This window comes from Castor canadensis, chromosome 1 (assembly GCF_047511655.1).
Source record: "Castor canadensis chromosome 1, mCasCan1.hap1v2, whole genome shotgun sequence".
Lineage (NCBI taxonomy): Eukaryota > Metazoa > Chordata > Mammalia > Rodentia > Castoridae > Castor > Castor canadensis.
In genome coordinates this window covers 149,277,413-149,296,692 of record NC_133386.1, presented here as the reverse complement: position 1 = coordinate 149,296,692, position 19,280 = coordinate 149,277,413, and the positions used below count along the sequence as shown (strand labels likewise).

Sequence of the window (19,280 nt, the reverse complement as noted above, 5' to 3'; positions counted from 1 at the left end):
CTGCAGCCAGAATTAAAGGTCACTGTTTATTGTCCCCAAGCTAAAGGATCCTGGGCATGGTTTTGGTTTTGCATTCTCCTGAAGCTGTAGTCAGGGTCTACTCTAAAGCCACATCAGGGAGGTTCAGTGACCAGCCATCAGACTCAGACATGCACACACCTTAATCTCTATTTATACTGCCTTCTCTCTCTCTCTTGCCCTTCCTCCCTTCCTTCCTCTGTCTCTTTCTTCTCTCTCTCTCTCCTCCTCCCTCCTTCCCTCTTTCCCTCTCTATTTCCCTCCCTCCCTTCCTTCCTCTGTCTCTCTCTTCTCTCTCTCTCTCCCTCCCTTTCTTCCTGAATCCCTTCCACTGTAACCATGTGAGAACACATCTCCCTACAAGTCAGGAAGAGAGACTTCACTAGGAATGGAAACACCTAGAGCTTTGATCTCAGACTTCCAACCTCCAGAACCATGAAGAAACAACTGCCTGTTATTTAAGCCAGCAAATAAACAAATAAATACATTTTTAAAAAGCAAAGCAAAAACAATTCCAGATGCTGATGTGTAGATGGCATGGTGACATACTTGCATAAGGTATCCTTCTACAAAGTGAACTTCCAAGTCTCCAAATGTAAGACCTCACTCTAACTTTACTCCCTTTAGAGCTAAGAATCAGTTTTAGAAATTCAAGCTTTGTCTCCTCCTTGCTCTGCAATTCTTGCAATAGGCAAAAGCAAGGTGCTGTTCATCTCAAATGGTGATGTCAGAAGGAACAGAGGCTTGAATTTCCCCAACCAGGCCCTGGTGCTGGGGACTAGTCCCACCTCAGCATGCAGTTAGCTCTCTCTCTCTCTCTCTCTCTCTCTCTCTCTTTCCCCTCTCTCCCCTCCCTTTTCCAGCTGTTATTTTTAACTCTCTTGGCCTTTGAGTGGTTTTATTGACATTTGGCCACAAGCCCTTTTAGGAAGCAGGCAGTTATAAATCACCCACAGGGAAATCAATAAAAACCAGCACAAGCTACAGTATGGCAGATTTGCCTGAGATAACCAGGCTCCTGCAGGCTCAGGATTTGGGCCTGTGGAGATGTCTGCAGGAGGGAGGAGGGGAAGGGGATGTTGCCTCTGAAAGAGGAGATGGGCTGCCCACTCCCAGAGGCTCAAGGAAAGGATGGACTTCGGCCTTCCTCCACCATGATCTCTCATCTCAGGGACTTGCTCAGTGTTTCCATTTCACCAGCGCCCAGCTTTCTACACTGGTGGCTTTCTTATCTTCTGAGTATCTGCTTGTTTCTTAAAACAAGGTTTTCCTTAAAACACAGTCCTTTCTCAAGAAAGGACGGTAGAAAGGAGTTGCTGTACTTGCATGGGAGAGCTACAGTGTATGGTCCTAGTGCAGGGGCACAGAAGAAGCAAGAATCTCTAGTAGGCTATCTGTTCTCAGGACTTTGGTTCCCAGCATCTGAGGGAGGCCAGTCCTCTGGCCAGCACTCCAGGGAGCCAAAAACCTTAAAGTCATTGTATAGAAGCTGAAAGTCAGGCTCAGAGAGGGGCATGACTGGTCAAGGTCACAGAGTGCTTTCATAACCAGCTAGAGAAGGCAGTTCTCACTGCTTTGAAATCCTAGTTCTTCCCACCACAGACTTTGCTCAGAAAATGTGAGTTCATGGAAGCTAAACAAGATGTAAATCTGCAGAGAAAAAAAATATCAATCAGTTCCTTTATTAAAAATGGGCAGACCCAAGTTGGTCACTGTAAGGACCAGAGGGATCCTTGCACCATTTGGACCACCTGTGATTGCTTTCTTGGCTAATGGGAATCCACTAACATTTGAAAAGACAATTTCCTAGAAGGGGTTTTTTCCTCCCCTGTCCATCAGAGAAAATCATCTAACTGCAAGGCCTAGGGTGCTGGGGTTGCGAGGGAGGCCATGAAACTGTTATGCACCAAGCCAATACTTCCCCTGCCCTGGATGAGGGAGACACAGTCTTAGAACAGGACTGCTGAGATACTCTTTTTAATTCCCGTTTGTCCTTTATTTCCCCAGTTTTCTCAGCCCTGATCCTCCAGAGGATTTGTCCCATCTTCCCTCAGGGATCTGTATAGGTGTGTGCTATGCATTTAAACTAGGCTGAAGAATTCTTTGCTTCAATTAGATAGTGCCCCTAACTATATATCAAGTGTTAGGGATACAAAGATGAGAAACACTGGGTTTTGAAGGATGAGTAGGAGTCTTCCATGAAGACCCTTGAGTTGCTGTCAGCCGGGTGGGGACATCAATCTAAAAACAAATTATTGCAATTATACTGGAGCAGAGTTGGCCAACTTTTCTGAAAAAGACAGTAAATATTTTGGTTTTATGGGTTAGACAATGAATAGGCATTCATTCAACTACTCAAGTGTCCTTGTAGTATGAGAATAGCTATAGGCAATACACAAATGAATGGCTGTGGTTTTGTTCCAATAAATATTTACTCACAATTTGTTGAACTCTATTAGAGGAATGTCATAATAATATAGGAATAAGAATAATAACAGCTACCATTCTGATAGTTACTTTGTGCCAGACCCTCTACTAGATACTTTGAACAGGTTAAAAGTCTGTGTTTCCAACCAAGCAATTTAAAATGTCAAAAAGAGATGGGGCAGAAGGAATAATGTGGAAAGGAGAATAAAGTGTTTCCTGCAGGATGGGAAGAGTCCTCCATGGAGACAAGGTGAGGAAGATGGTCTTCTAGGCAGGAGCAGCATTGAGGTTTGACAGCATATGGAATATCCTGGAAATTGGAGCATTAGGTGACGCTGGGGTGTGGGATATTTTGGAGAACAACCAAGTTCTACTCCGAGTAGAAAGGTCTCGCGTGCATGCCTATGGCTAGACCTGAGGCCTCTGGGACAAGCTGCATCAGTCCTCCCAGGGCTGATAACCATGCCAATCCTTGAGCCCATTCCCAAATTCAGATTCAGCAGCTCTATGGAGGGCCCAGGAATCTGCACTTTTTCAAGTACCTCAGCTGATTCCAGCACACCAGTGCATGGGATGCCACTGTGATATATTAATTAAGGGAGAAGGATGCCACAGTTATGTTTCAGAAAGGCTTTGCCAGCTGTGTGGAAGACTGACTCTTTCAAGAGAAGAAGCAGCCCTTCCAGAGGTCCATTTTCTGGTTAAATATCAGCTCATCAGGAGAAAGGGGCTGGGATGGCTAGATTTAACCCACGGGGACAGCCAATAAACCCTGTCCAGTGCCAGTCATTTCCCAGGGCCTGTGCCCCTCATGACTGGGACCCAGCCTGGGAGGGTCCTGCTTCCCTGCCTGCCCCTCCCGGACGGCCCCTGCAGAACTGCTGAGGCAACTCGTGCCTGGCCCTAGCTGGAATGCTCTTTTGGTGCTCTCATAACTCAGACTTTTATAGAGGCAAGGAAAAGCTTCATGAGAGTGACTCAGCTTAACCCCCAGCATGAACTCTGGGATGTTTACCAAACAGTCAAGCTAAGTTGAGTTGTCACATGTATAATGAACTGCACTGTAACGGACAGAAAACTGTGGGTCTGATTGTTCAAAACAATACCTTCTCCATGATGAATTGGCAAAGGCTTATCCAGAAAAGCCCCTTTTGGTTGTGTGTCAAATTTTTTTGGTGGTGGTTATTCTTGAAGTTGTTGATGCCGCTGCAGGTTGGTTCTGAATGGTCCCAGAAGCCTCATCATGGGATACTGATCAAAATCCTGGGCGTGGTTAGATGACTCTGAGCTCAAACCCAGTTCACAGTACGTGCCTAGTAACCGTGACGCATGGAGCATTATTTCACCCTTTCAGAGCTTTGGCTTTCTGCCCCGTCAAACAGACATTCTTGAACTATGCAAGGCTGTTGTAAGGACTGGCTGTGACCAAGGATGGAGAGTCAGCTAGAGCACCTGGTCCAATAAATGTCAGTTCTTTCCCTGCTGATGCCTGGGAGTCACTCCCACACCCTCCTTCTCTCCCTATGGGACCTCCCCCCAGGAAATTCCCTGTGGTTCCTTCCTGTCTTGTATCATGAAGCAGCCACAGTTGCACGCACCCATTTAAGTAGCAGGACACTGTGCCTCACACCTCCAGCATTGCTGTTGGGAGGGCCCTTCCCAAGCTCCTACCTGTACTCACCCCAGCCCAACCCACCTCTGCTGTTTCAGGTTTACCATAGTCTGGGCTCTAATTGCTTTTAAGGACTCAGGTCCTACAATGCTTTGCACAGGTCCGGATCACCAACAGACATGTTGGTCTGTATTTGAACACAGGCTCCATGTACATATAGCCACTCTCCCAGCATTCAGATCAGGATCTATTGATGAAAGAAATGACTCTGACCAAGATCCATAGCAGCTCCCATCCTACTGCTGGCCTGGGTGGGTAAGGTGTTAACTTCCTTCTGGTCCTGCACGGGGGAACCCTCACTCCAAATTCTGGAGCATGGATCCTAAGCAGAGAGCTGTGAGCCTGTTCCAACAGCTCATTGTTTTCTGGGCTTATCTTGGAGTCTGCTCTTCTGGGGAGGGCTGAGAGTCGAAATCCCTTTCACCTCGGTCAGTCCCAAGAAGCAATGCTCTTTGAAGATCACTTGAAGGTTGAAATTTGACTCAGTGAACATTTCTTGATTTGTGTCATGCTACCTTTTTGGCTCTAGATCCAAGTTTTCCATCCTATACTCTCATGTAAGCAGCAGAGCAGAGAGGCAAGAGAAGTCTTTGGTGCTAAGAAAGATCCTGTACAGGCAACTTTACAAAGCTAGGGTGTTGGTGCCAGTTACAACTCTTTATGGAAAGTGCTAAAAAAAAAAAAACCAAAATAAGGCAGCTCAAGAAGAAAAAAAGGGCATTTGTTGGTTGTCAAAACAGAAAACCCAGGGATATCAGGCACAGCTTGATCAGGGCCTCAGAGGCTAGTCCCAGGGCCTGGTTTCTTTTTTGGCTGTTAGCTGTGCTGTTTCATATTCCTTTCATTCTTAGACACATTCTTCACTATCACAAGAGGGGTTCTATTTTCACCCTCTTTAAATTCAAGGACTATAGTTAAAAGTAAAAATCTCTTTCCCAGGATGCCCAACAAAGTCTTATTGTGCCTCATTGGCTATGACCAGGTCACATAACTCATCTTCCAGCCAATCACTGTGACCAGAGGATGTGATGACCAGAAGAAAGGCTGCCTCCAGCCTAGATTACCAACTGCTCTCAGTAGGAAACAAGGATTCCAGACTCGTGTGGCCAAAAGTAGGACACAGGTTGGCAATTTATCCCAATCCTGTATTGTGGAAATGGGGAGACTGAGGCCCAAGTGGTGAGGAACTCATTTCCACATGGCAGCTAGCATTGCAGTCTGCTCATAGTTCCCCAAAAGGCCCTATCCTCGTCTTGCCTTTGGCTTCATGGAGCACAGGTTAGAGCAGACTCTGCCCTGCATCCCAGTCCCTGGGTGCTGGACCCAGGGCTCCCAGCATGGAGATGAAGAGAGGCTGCACAAGAGCTGGAGCACTCCATCCCACCTGCTCAGGAAGAGCTTTCTCTTGTCTTTGTCACAGATGCTATCAGCTGCTTCCTCTCCACCCCAGAGGATGCTGTGACAAGAACTTTCAGTTTCTAGAGAGGGGCTGCACCTCACTTGTGTTGCCGTGCTAACCTTGAGGGAGCACTGTGATTCAGAACAATCAAGATCCCCATCAGAAAACATCTCCCAATGCCTTTGTTTTGTCTCTCCTGAGGTTGGAGAAGAAAGGAATGAGGCCTCTCTAGGGACAGGCCAACAGCTCCATTCTGGGCACTGGAGACCAGTTTAATCCTGACTCTATGTTTTGACTGAGTGTCTAGAGCAAACCACATTGCCTTTCTGAGGCTTGGTTTCCTCATCTATAAAAAGGAGCTGTAATATCTTCCTCACAGAGCTGAGAGCATTCAGGAGCTAATATGTACTGGGTGTGTAGCAGAACAACAAGATTGGAGTTCAAGAATCCAAATTGTCAAAAGAAGGGACCCGCTTGGGTGTTAAACAATTGCTTTGGATCTATGCTATACTCCCATAGAGGGGCACAAAAGAAAGCTCTCTGCATTCAGACTTGACAGATGAGGCCAATGTATGGGAAACAGAAACCACTGCACAGCAGACCAGGACAGCTACACACAGTGCTGTCACAGGCCAAGAGTACACAACATCTAGAGAAGGTCAGGGAAGGCTTCCTGGCAAAGGCAGCCCCAGTGCCTAGCACAGTACCTAATACGTGGAACGTACTCGCAAGCACTTCTTTTTTTTTTTTTTTTTTTTTCTAGAGACCAAGAAAGTTTATTAGTGAAGCAAAGCAAGGAAAGGATAGTACATAACCCAGACACGGGTGTGAGCACTTCTGATAACAGGTGCAATGAGTGCTCTAATATCAAGGATATTTATGGTGAAAAAGTGGGTTGAGTGTTTGGCTTAAATTTGCCTTGGGAAAAGTACTCGCGTTTGTTTTGGACACCTGGTATATTTCATCATTCTTGCTGTTATTCTTGTTTATCAATGGGGCCCAGAGATATCAAGTTTGGACCGTTTATTAAATTTAGGTCATTTTTTTTTCAGTGTTTATGGTCTTTTTTTTTTTTATTCATATGTGCATACAATGCTTGGGTCATTTCTCCCCCCTGCCCCCACCCATTCCCCCCCACCCCGCCCTCAGTACCTGGCAGAAACTATTTTGCCCTTATCTCTAATTTTGTTGAAGAGAGAGTGTAAGCAATAATAGGAAGGAACAAGGGGTTTTGCTGGTTGAGATAAGGATAGCTATACAGGGCATTGACTCACATTGATTTCCTGTGCATGTGTGTTACCTTCTAGGTTAATTCTTTTTGATCTCACCTTTTCTCTAGTTCCTGGTCCCCTTCTCCTATTGGCCTCAGTTGCATTTAAGGTATCTGCTTTAGTTTCTCTGCGTTGAAGGCAACAAATGCTAGCTAGTTTTTTAGGTGTCTTACCTATCCTCACCCCTCCCTTGTGTCGGCAAGCACTTCTTAAGTGGGTGGATGACTTAGGCAGGTATCAAGAAGGCCATCTTTTTCTGACTTTCCTCTATTGGGTACTTCCTAGAACAAAACTGGGAAGGAAGGGAAAGCGGAAGGGAAGTGGAAGGGAGGAGCTGGCAAAGAGAGCACATGTGGAACTGGAGAGCTTTGTGTGTTGGGGAGAGTGTTACTGAGTCAAGCAAGTTTGGGATTAGGGTGTTGCTTCTGGCTTTCTAGACAAGCTACTCCTTGCAGCATGGATGGCACTTGATAGAACAAATGTGGACAAAAACACGGCTTTTCCCTGTCCTCATCCCCTCCTGAGGAATGGATATCTTTGGGTGCAGAGGCCAGAAGCTCCAAGAAAGAGGTCGTTGGCTGATGTTAGGTCAGTCTAGCCCCTGGACTCACCCCTTCCTCTGGGGCAGGTCTCTGGGAACCATTGTCCCCCATCACAGGGAGAAGGCCAGAGGCGTCAAGCCAGCTTGATGGGCCTGAAGGGACCTAACAGCATCCTATACACAGACTCTCAGAAGCCAGCATGAAGAGCTGGACCTGAGCCAATGACCTCATCCTCAAAATCAGGATGGATTTGTACCCAACCTCTCTGTTTTGTGGACTATGTAATACCGTTTCTTTCACCTGTTCAATCACATACTCACTTGTTTGTCTGTTTAAGAAACCCTTGGACATGAATCACACCCTGGCCTTGTCATCTGAACGTAAGTTTTCAATGAAGTGTGGCTGGGAAGGGGGATCGAAGGAGGGGAGGCCTGGCCCAGCTGAGGGGGCTCAGCAGAGTCAAGTTCTTCACACCACCTTGGAGCATTTTACCTCGGAGAGTTTATAGAAACTTATCATAGACCTTAGAAAGACTGAGTAGGAAAAAAGTCAATAATGTTAGATTCACTACACAAATTACTACAAAACACAGTGATGAGCGGGAAGGGGAACAAGACACTGCGGGGCCCAGAAGGCAGACACCAGAGGGCGACGTCAGCGCAGGCTTCCTGGCGGAAGAGACATCTGACCTGAGTACTAAAGGATGAGCGACAACTTGGCATGGTGTCATGTGCCTGTAACCCCACCACTCAGAAGGCTGAGGAAGAAGAATCAAGAGTTCGAGGCCAACCTGGGGCAACACAGTGAGACAAAAAGGATGAGTGAGAGCTCCAGACAGGAAATCGCACAGAAAGGAAAGGTCCAGACCTCAACTAGAACATGCTGAAATGAACAATTAGGGACCTGTGGTCATCAGAGATAGTAATGTTTCAGGACACCAAAGAAGCAGTCCCCCCACCCCAACAATTTCCTCATTTAATATGCCAGTAAGTCATGCTCATTGTAGGAAAGTGGAAAAATAGAGACATAAATAATGTAAATATGTAAATTGAGCATATTCATAATTCCACTTGAAGACAGCCACTTTCAACATTTGGATTCTGACTTTCTTATCTCCCCTGTGCCATCTCCCCCATGGGCAGATAAAGCTAAGTCGTATGTACGCATGCGTATACTTCACGTACAATGTATACGCGTAACAATGTATGTGATGTGAAATGAAAAGTAGAACCACACTAATAAAGCATGCTTTATTCCCCTCACTCAGTGTATCGTGGAAAAAAACATATATCTGAAAACTTTACCCAGATTAACGATTTTGGACAAAAACCTAAATCGGTGGTTTCCAAGCATCCCGCAGCGAAGCCTTTCTCACGCCCAGCGAGTCCGCGCCGGCCTGGCAGGCAGGACGGCTCCGCGGCCAGGAAGGGGCAGAGGAAGCGCGCACTGGGCCGAGTGGTCTCTGCCCTGCCGGGCTGCAGCTTCCTGGCTTGTGGCCCATTTTTGCTGCTGTTCATTTCCTGTGAGCTGGAAAACCAGAATGCCAAACCTGTGAAGTGCGTGGAAAAGAGGGTACCTAGGCTATAACCAATGTCCCTGTTGTCGCATGAAGCAAAGGTGACTTATGGTAGCAATATTTTCTTTCTCAGAGGTAAGGCAACCCGTCATAAACATCTCCTATGGGCTGCATACTTTACAATTGCATTCTCTTACTTAAATCCCATGATAGCCCTGTGAGGGAAGTTTCTGAACCCCATTTTACGAATGGCACATTGAGAAGTTTGTTGCTTTGCCAGGGTCCCTGAGCCATCAGGGGCAGAACTGGAATGCAGCCTGGTCTATTTCACTCCCACATCCCCAGCACAGCAGGGTGCGGTGGTGCATTCTTGTCCTTGCTCTGGGGCTGAGTTTGGATTGATGACATTTCCAGAGGCCTGGCCTCGCCTGTGGAGGCACTGTGCATGGAGCAAGGCCTGGCCTCCCATGAAGGACTGAGGTGAACACAGGCAAAGGGGCATCTCAGGCACCTTTCCCAGGCCCAGAAAGCAAGGAGAGACGAACAAGGTCACAAACACTCTGAGAACAGGACCTGTGGGGACGGCCAGGGAATCGTCAGTCTCCAAGAAGAGCCAGGCTCTGCTTAACTTTCTGCCTTCTTAGAGAGCATCTGTAGTTGGCCCTGCTCATTTGACTTGATTCGAATTAGATTAATTAGCAAAGACCCAAAAGAATATTTTTTAGGGTATAAATCAGAGGTGGTAACTGGTGGCTGCGGAATGAATTCCCCAGAGATGTATGTGTTTGGCCTTCATGATGTATCTAAATTTTTGTTTTAGCTTTAACATTTCTAAATTGGGTGACTTTATTTTTAGCACTAGAGTTTTGGCTTTTCTTGGAAATTGGAGGAGCTGGTCAACAAAAGATGATATTTCTTCATGACCTCAAAACTGAATAGTAGCTGCCCCAGATAAATGGCACTTGTACTCTCTGGCCCATCACTGTCCTCATTCAGGGTGGCTCTGTTGTTCATCCCACCTACCTGGCCCCAGAAGGACTTAGGTATGTCACTTCTGCATGAACTCTGTTTTCACAGAAACTATTGACAATTAAAGCAAAGCCCCCTTTTCTGCTTAGTAGAGATATAGTGACATTCATTAATTCATCAAATATTTAGTGAGTGGTTCTTCTTTGGTTGGCCCCATACTGGATGGAAGTCATCAAAATATGAGTATTTATAAAGTTATTCATGAAAGTATGAATAAGGTGTAATCTCTGCTTTCAAGGTGTTCCAATTCTAACTGAGTTGAGATTTGTGCAAAGCACTATGGGAGAAGCATGCAGTAGGTTAAATAATCTCCTCCCAGGTCTTTACATCCTAATCTTGGAACCCATGAATATGTTATCTTAAATGGCAAAAGGGCCTTTGCAGAAATAATTGAATCAAACATGCTTAGATAGGGCTTAGATGGGGAGATTACCCTGCATCATCTGTGTGGGCCCAGCGTAACCTCTAGAGTCCTTACACAAAGAAGATGATGGCCAGAGTCAGAGAAGGCAATGTGAAAGTGAAGTAGAGGTCGGGGGGTGGGAAAGAGAAGAGGCCAGCTTCTCTGCTGGCAAGGACAGTGGGGGAAGGGGTCGCCAACCAGGGCATATGCCGGCCTCTAGCAGCTGGAAATAGTGAGGAGTTGGCTTCTCCCCTTAAGCCTCCAGGAGGAACACAGTCCTGCAGACACTTGGATTTTAGCCAACTGAGACCAAATTTGGACTTCTGATTGCCAGATAATAAATTTGTGCTATTTTAAGCCATCAAGTTTGTGATAATTATCTACAACAGCAGTAGGAAGAAATACAGGAAAGGAATAACTTTTTCTGGAGTGAAGGGGGGAACTGGGTCTTGAAGTGTAGGCTGGAGTTCATGAGGTATAGAAAAGAGATGGATGGCAGCCAGGCATAGGGAACAGTATATGTGCAGGGAGTTTAAAAAAGCAGGGCGTATTTAGAAGTTGACTGCTGGTCCATTGTGATTAGAGTATAGAGTGTATTGAAGGCTAAAAGAGGGGGGAAGGCCACAGAGAGGGGCTGGAGGCTTGACAGAATGGTCCCAAGGAAAAATGAAACACTGAAATATTTTAAGAAGAGAAAGGCCAATTCGATTTGTGCTTTAGACAGAATGCTATGGCAGCACTGTGGAAGGTGGTTGGAAGGGCCAGACAGGAGGTCTGTTGCAGTGACTCAGGTCATATAGAACCATGGTGAGGTGGCAGAGATGGGGAGATGGGAAGTGGTTGAAGACATTCTGAGCTAGGATTGGTAGGACTTGGAATCTAATGAACATGGAGGGTGATGGAGCTAGAGGTGTCATGATGACTGGGTTTTCAGTTTCAGTGCTATTCCTTAGAGCACCCAAGAAGTGGACTGGGGAGGGAAGAAGCGATGGGTTCTGATGAGTGTGAGGTTCCCATGGTACACTTAGGAAGAGTTGTCCAAAGGCAATTGACAGTCAAATCTCCATCACTGTGCTGCCGCACGGTGACACTATGCTGTCACGTCTATGGTCCTTCTATACCCTGGCAGGAGCTTGAAGAAGGGGGCCTGGGATTGAGTGGCTCAGTGGTGTGCAGGTAAACACTTCATAGCCAGCTTTCTGTGGGACAAAGGCTCTGATACATAGCCTTTGCTCCTTTTTGAATGCAGATGCTCCCACTATGACCAGTCTCAAGCTTCGTATAGACATCACTGCTGATGGAGCTGTGAAGAGATGGACCTTGGCTCATCCTTAGTGTCCATGCTACAGAAATCAGTCGTCTCAAGAGTGTAGATCATTGTAACACCTGGTAAAATAATTAGAAAGTAGATACTTGAGTGTTTATTGCTTTTGCTTTTAATATCATTTATTTAGTTGTAAGTTTATGTCATTTAATTTTTAATAATGTCTAATGACCACCTCACAAAATTCTGGAAAACTTTTCCTTGTGAGTTGTACAAGCAGCTCAACAGCCACTGCAGAGACTCCTGAAAAGCACAGGAAGAAAGGCCTAGAAATCCAGGCTCAGCTAGGCTGAATGGCCTTCAAGGTCATCTATATGGGAAGGGCAGAGCCAACCCCAGTGACCCCTTGAGATCCTGCTGGTAATGGGGTCTCTTAAACCTGGGAATACCATGTGGTCCTTGACCCTAGAGATGATGACTCATGTCACCCCATGGTGAATGACTCAGGGAAGAGGCTGCCGGACAGCTTGGAACAAAGAGAACTGGGCAAGATTTATTTCTGCCCGGAGCTAAATGGGAGACTCAGATACTTTTCTGCTGTTCCGGGGGCCTTTGAACTGCCTCGGGTTGGGCAATTGCACATATTTCCAAGAAGAGAAAATGTTTTCAAGTGGACTTATTTTTAAAAAAAGAATTACTGAAGTGAACAAGCTGGAAAGGAAACCTGGGGAGATGTTTCAGTTTATTTCCTGTCATGGTGGGGAGAAGGGGGAAAGAAGGGGAGGGAGGTCGGTCTAGTCCTGACTTAACCATCTTTCAAGGGGTGTAGGTCCTGGAGTTCAAACATTTCAGGGTTTCCTTAGCCAACTTCTTGCTCCAGAGTGGCATTTGTTCCAAGGGACTCCTAAGTTCTAGTGGTGATGGTGATGCCCTAGGGCTCCATGTCGCCCGTCCTGACCAGCCTTGACAACACATTCTCCATGCTTTCTATCGGTTCTTGACTGGTAGGTAACCATTGAGTCATTCTTCCCTAGACAGCCCCAGGCCTGACAACTCTGCTCCTTGGTGCACAGAAGTGATGGTGGTGTCCCCACCCCTGGGGTATAAGAGCCCCTGAGAGGGTGTCCAGAGGCCCCCCTGTATAGACCTACCAATAGCCACTTCCCTCTTTGGAAGCTTCTCCCTAAGGCTCTGTCTGGAAAATGGGACCCAAGACCTCTCTGTTCTCAGATGTGGGGTTTCCCACTTCCCCAGGGAAGCAGGACACAGGGACTCTGCTGTGTCTACTCTGTCTTTATGTCTCTACCTTTCCTGTCTTAGTTATTCTACCATGGGTTGTTTCCTCCCAAATCCTTTTTCTCTGAGCCTTTTCCATGTTTGAGACCTAAAAGGCAAGACTCAGTTTGCATTTCTCCACCCACAATTGCTACAAATCCCCCAGGCTATGAGCACCTGTAATGTCCCAGCTTGTCTGTGGGAAGGGCCATGGGTCAGGGGAAGTGAGAGGCTTTAGTGGCTTATTGCACCTATCTTGGTGGGCTCCCTCCCCACTTCCTGTGCAGCCCAGCACTCACAGTCCTCCCGAGGAGCTGCCTCAGCCTCTTCTTCTGATGTGGCCTGGTCCTGGATTGAGAAGGGGCTGGCTCAACCCCAGAACACTCTGCCCACAAAACTTATATCAATCAAAAGAGGGGACAGCATGACCAAAGACAATTGGCCCTGACAAGGTTTCCCAGGCAGGCACAGATCCTGGGGAATTGAGGTGTTGGGGGTCAGCTTCCCCAAAAGCATAGCCAAGTCAGGGTCCTCTGCTTCCAGCCAAGGGACCACAGAGGGCAGAGCTGAAGGGGCAAGTCCTGGGAAAGCCTGCCAGTTAGTTGCTCCTCCTCCTCTCTCTGTGGCCCCTGAGGTTTTCGCTCCACATCTCCACCTTCTCCACCTACCCCTGCTCTCTCACTGTTCCCTTCCATCCAAAGCTGCTTTCAGGAGAGAATTTAGGGCCCCTATGGACAGTTGGATGTGGCAGTGTTCATTCACCCATCTACCTGTGTGACTGGGCACTATGCCTGTCCCTCTTGCAGAAGGGTCCCAGTAACTAGTGTGTTACTTTGTGTTACTTGTAAATGGAAACCTTTGTCCTTTGAGACTGACCATCACCACAGGGGTGGCAGAAAGAACTGTGGTTTTGGAAATGGTCAGACCCTGGACTGACCACAGCACAGACTTGGGACTCACCTTAGCATAGACTGGGACTGACCACAGCACAGATCCAGAATGCCCACAACCCTGTACCCCCTCTCTCAGCCCAGTCATGTTTGTAGAATGACTCTCAGCCCACTTCCTTCAGACTCTGGCCACCCTACAGCAGGGGGAGTTATCAGGTCCTGGGAGGTCATGGCCTCTGGTGGGTTTCATTCCAGTTGTGTCCGATGATGATTTATCTGCTTGTCTGTACAGAGAAGTCCTGTCCAGGTGAGGACTGTGTGTCCTTGACTTGCAAGGGACCCTCCTGGGGTTTCTGAGTACTCTGGGGAGAGCAGCAGAATATGGGGCCTGACTGGGGCTAACAGAACTCAGCTGCCTGATCTGAGCTGAGTGCATGCTGGATACCAGTGCCTTGCATATGCTCCCTAATTTAATCCTCACAACAACCCAAAAAGATAAGAACTATTACTGGAAACTGAGGCCAAGAGAGACTAATCCAAGTAGGAAGAGGCTAAGGGAGAGTCGTGACTCTACCTGCCTAGTTCTCAAGCATTCCAAAGTTAGGAAGCAGGAGGAGGTGCTTTAAGCTGGTCCCTGCTAGGCCCACGTGTAGGTGCAGACATGACTGCAGAGTCGTGCAGTTGGCCTGGCTCACCTCTGATGCCCGAGGAGATTCTCCAAGGCTGTCCTGAGTGAGGGCAGGGGCAAGAGAGCCCTCTCTCCTGTGAGTGAGACCACAAGGGAGAAGGGAGAAGGGGAGGCCCTGCACTCATGGTGTGGACACATTGGCTTACTCTCTGCTAGGATCCCAGCCCTTAAACATGGATGCTAGAAAGCCGCTAGGTATAGTTGGACCTGGGGAGCAGGGATTTGGGGGCCTTCTTTGATGGTGCATCTCCACCCCCCTTCCAGGTATGGCTTTGGTCAAGTCCCTGTCCCTTTCTGGGCCTCAGCTCCATGTCTGCAAAAGTGGGAGCAGGGGAAGCAGGGCCCCTGTGGATTTGCCAAGGGGCTAAGAGAGCTATGTGGGAGTCACCCCAGGCAGCCCCCTCCCTCAGCTCGTCATCCAGAGAGAGGCTGCAGTGGTATTAATAGCAGCCTAATCGCTCTCACATTCCTTGTGTGCTAAATGAAAGCAAAAATCCCAAGCTGGAAGAACAAAACTCTCCCTTCTGAGAAGACTGAGTCACCCCAGCGAGGTCAGTAGAGGCCAGTTTAACCCCTTCATTCCCAGAAGGGCCTCTTGGCTGCTGTCTTGACTCCCAGACATTAACAGAGACTGAGAGCCACGCCGCATGCAGGCTGGGGTCCTGGGACACTGGGGTTTCCGCCAGGGATTTGATCTCCTCTGTGCAGGTCGCAAGGCTCTGGGAGAGGTCCCTGACTGCCAAGAATGCCACTCACAGCCAGCAGGCTTGGCCCTTCAGGGAGCTGGCCAGTCACTCAGGGACGCCTGGCACTGCTATTCACAGACAATGTGTTTTGGCCTCCATTTCCTTATCTGTAAAATGGTACTAATTGTGTTAACAGTAATAGCATCCTCCCAGGGTGGCTGAGCACATTGAGGAGACATCTTCACCCTGACTCCTGCCTGAGGAGAGCCCCCTGTGTTTGCTGGGACATAGCAAACCATTAGGACCTACAAGGAAGGCTGGGTCTGGGCTTCCCTGCTGCTGCAACCACCCTACAGCAATGAATGCTGAGGCCCTGCCCACTGGAAAAGAGGGAGAAGATGACAGGCTTTGGACCCAGACTAGCCAGGAATATAATCCTTGACCTGCTACTTACGAGCTGTGTGATATTTAGCAACTTGCTGAGTCTCTCTGAGCTTTAGTTCCTTAATATATTAAATGGCAGCAAGACAACCCATCTCATGGGAGTTTGACAACACAGCACTTGTGGATAGCTGTCTGATGCTCAGTAAGCAGTCTGATGCACAAAAACATAACAAAAGTACATTCGTTGCTTTCTTTCATGAGTAGAGGTAGATAAAATATTTATCTTTCTTTTTTTTACTGTACAGGGTTTGAACTCAAGGCCTCATGTTTGCTAGGCAGTCACTCTACCACTTGAGCCACTTCGCCAACAATTTAGGGATTTCTAATCCTTCATTTACACAAATAATTGGATAGTTACCCCACCAGAGGCTCTTGGATAATTTGTACCACATACAAAGATAACTGGACTGTACCTCAGTTTCTCTTCCTGTGAAATGGGCCAGGTTTTACTTAAGCACTAGCTGGAGGCAGAATGAGTAGAGTCAAAAGGGCTGACTGGCTCTTAGGACCAACCTGCCTGATCCTTTCCTGACCAGGCTGGAGAGGCAGCCGAAAGGGCTGGGCAGTGGGTTGAAGAGGGAGCTGTGGGATGGAGAACCAAACATTACTCAATGTTTTCTCCTTTTATGGGCCAGTGCTCTAGATCTCCGCATCCTGCAGGTTCTATTCCAGACTCTGCCATGAGGGATGAGAGGTCCGCGTGCCCACGAGATCCCACAGAACCCAGATGTCACCCTGGGGGTGGAACTGGACCCCTACCTTGCTATTTTAAGTGGGAAGTTTATAATAATGGATGGGAGAGAAAGCAAACAGGGCAGGAGCAGCGTGGGAATGGTCCGGCAGGCGGGGCTGCTTGGGTTCTCCCCACCCACCAGGAATTTGGGTTCCATCTTGTCACGGGTGGGACCTCAGCCAGCATCTCCTCTGCCTTCATCCTGCTGCAGCTGACACTCGTGTGTTTGTCTGACTTGGTTCATTGCTGTTTTGTTTCTGACAAGGGACTGGCTGAGGTCTTTCTTGAAGAAAAGGGGTGGGGGAATGGAGGGTTATATTATGGGATATTTCTAGTCTGGAATCCTGGGATGGGAACATCATGCCTTCTGGGTGGTTGTGACTAGGAAAGTCCAGGACTTTAAGGAACTCCTAAAGAGTTTAGAGTTGGCAAAGGCCCTTATGGTGGTTAGAAAGCCCTGAGCCTTGCCCCAGCCTGTGCTGGAACTCTCACAGGAACCTTAAATGTGTCCTGTGTCCTCTTCAGCTGATTCCAGCCAGCAGGTTTCCTTTGCCTTCCTTCATGTGACCTTTCAGGATTGATCGTGCATCTGTCCTCTGCAGACAACAGAACCACATGAAGGCCTTTCGAATATCTAAGAAGGAATTGTATTTCGCCTTGCAGCTTCCTTTATCCCAGCTAACGGTCTCTAGTTCTGTGAACACAAATTCTTGTCCTCCTACCATCTGCTTCCCCTTCTCTGAACATGCCCCAATTTTTCTAAATCCTTCTTAGCCTACAGAGCACACTACGCTTTGCGTACATGAAGGCATAAAGGAGCCATGGAATGGGCACTTCCCATGTTTTGGAAACCATGTTCCTATTAAGACAGGATGGACTTAGACATTCATCACACTGAACTTTAAGAGGGTGCCTGAGAAGTGCAGCCCACTTGTCTGGTAGAATTGGGGTTTGTAGATTCTCTTTTGCTACCCTCAACCCCTGTTACACATACTTTACCACTGTTGTCACTGCTGAGGACTAAGAAAAGATCGTGGAAATGAATCACAGAGCTCATTTTCCAGCAAACCTGATTCTCAGTTTATTCATACAGTAGCTGCTTGAGCTGGGAGACACAGAGCCCTGGCCGCATGGCTCTCATTCCCAAGAGCCAGGTTAGGTCTGCCCAGCGTGTTTTCTTCTCTTCGATCTCATCTCTCCTGCTCAGCCCCCAGCTATTCTGTCCAGATAAGTTCCGTTCACATCTTACTGTTACAGTTGAGCTCGAATACCATTTCTAATGTAGGACCGCCACTAAAACCATGTCCCACTCTCTCAGTTTCCATAGTTAGGAGCCCTTTTCTGAAGTGTCAAAACTTCTTGTTTTCGAGTTACTTACCTCATTACACTGTTTTCCAACTGCCTGCCATCACTGGCTGGACTCCATGCTCCTTGAATAATCCAGACCATGGATGGTCTATTTGAGATGAGATTTCTCAAGATGGCCAGCAGAGGTCACCCCAACTATTTTAGAACTGAGTGGGGTTACTCATTCAGGGCAAATGACAATAGCCAAGACGGTGGTCACCTTGACAAATCCTGGGACTCAAGATTTCTAGTTCTTTAAACACAAATCAACAACCAGTTTTTGATGAGTCTTTTGAATATTTGCAATGAATCAGACACCTCGCCTGCTTCAGGGAGCCAGGTCCAGAGGTGTGCGTGTTGGCAACAGTGGGATGGGTCAATTGTGGCTGATGCCAGATCCCAGCCTGCCCTGTGCTGCTCTATCGTTGGGGCTTTACTGAGCCCTTTCTGTGAAACAGGAAGAACACCTAATGTCATGGGAGGTGGCAAAGCTTTCTGGCTCTTTCTCCTGCAGCTTCCAGCAGAGAGCAACACCTGACCTGGACCTGGGGATACAGTAGGTACTCAGTAAATGGCAGTGACCTTTGTTCTCTCCATGGGGACAAAGTCAGGACACACAGCCATTGAGGCTGTGTAGTGTATTGGAAAGAGCCCTGGCTTTGGATCCGGAAGATCTGGATGCAGACACTTGAGTTTTCATGTGATTTGTGGGTGATGGCTTCCATTCCTAGAGACAGCTCCCTCATCTATAGAATGGGACTCCTAACGCCTATGTCAGAGGTTGTCATGAGGATTCAATTAGATGACGTTAGTAATGTTCTTAGGATAGTGGCTAGCATCCAGTAGGAGCTCAATAAACGCTGTACAAATACAATCTGATTCCAGTGGAGTAGCTTCCATTGCTTATGGCTTTGAGAAGTCTGAGGCACTTTTCTCCCTTCTGGAATAGCTCTGTTTACTGTAAGGACCAAATTAGATGCAAAAGGTCACCTCTGGCTTTTGTAAACAAAGCCAGAAAGCAGGAGGAAATGTAATTCCAAATGCCCACTCCTAGCCTAGTTTGACCTCTGGCGTTGATGCAAACTCAAGCAGGCTCTCTGTGTGGCTCTTGGCTCCTGGAAATGGAACCCAGCTTGGGACAGCAATGGGAAGGAATTTGACTTGTCCTTTTGGCGTCTCCCCAGCCTGTGGAACCCAGGCCTCTTGGAGCATCTTTGGGGCTGACGCAGCGGAGGTTCCGGGCACAAGCGGCCACTCCAGCCAGGAGGCTGCCATGCCCCACATTCCTGAGGATGAGGAGCCCCCCGGAGAGTCACAGGCAGCCCAGAGCCAAGTAAGTGCCCCTCTTTGTCTGTGGCTAGCCTGGCTGGGGGCCAAGTCAAGTGCCCTGGGCAGAGGCCACAGCTCTCAACTGGCCAGAGGGTTGCTGACAGTCCGTGTAGGCTGCAGTAGGCACTTGGGGAACGTGTGTGGCTTTCACACTGACAAATCTGAGTTTACTTGCAGTAGGCTCTGTCCTGCATATCCTGTGTGTGGAACCACCTAGGCTGTGTCAACTGCAGCTCCATGGGGAGTCCAATCACCCTTGCCCCATAGGCTCCCTCCTGCACTGGAGAAAGGTGAAAAAATTGCCATCAGCACTGACAGCCTGGTCACAGCAGAGTAGTGGGTACAAC

General features: G+C 47.8%; 1 protein-coding gene across 5 annotated transcripts in view; it reads left to right on the top strand.

Annotated features, from left to right (window-relative positions):
- Irag1 (inositol 1,4,5-triphosphate receptor associated 1) overlaps positions 1 to 19,280 on the top strand; it is a 113,309-nt gene that overhangs the window by 19,187 nt on the left and 74,842 nt on the right. For 3 of the 5 annotated variants that reach the window (XM_074041334.1, XM_020184350.2, XM_074041352.1), the window contains exon 2: positions 18,789 to 18,937. The exons of the other annotated variants lie outside the window; for them this stretch is intronic. In XM_074041334.1, coding sequence (XP_073897435.1) covers positions 18,789 to 18,937 — 149 coding nt within the window. The remainder of the gene's footprint in view (positions 1 to 18,788; positions 18,938 to 19,280) is intronic. 5 annotated transcript variants of the gene reach the window in all.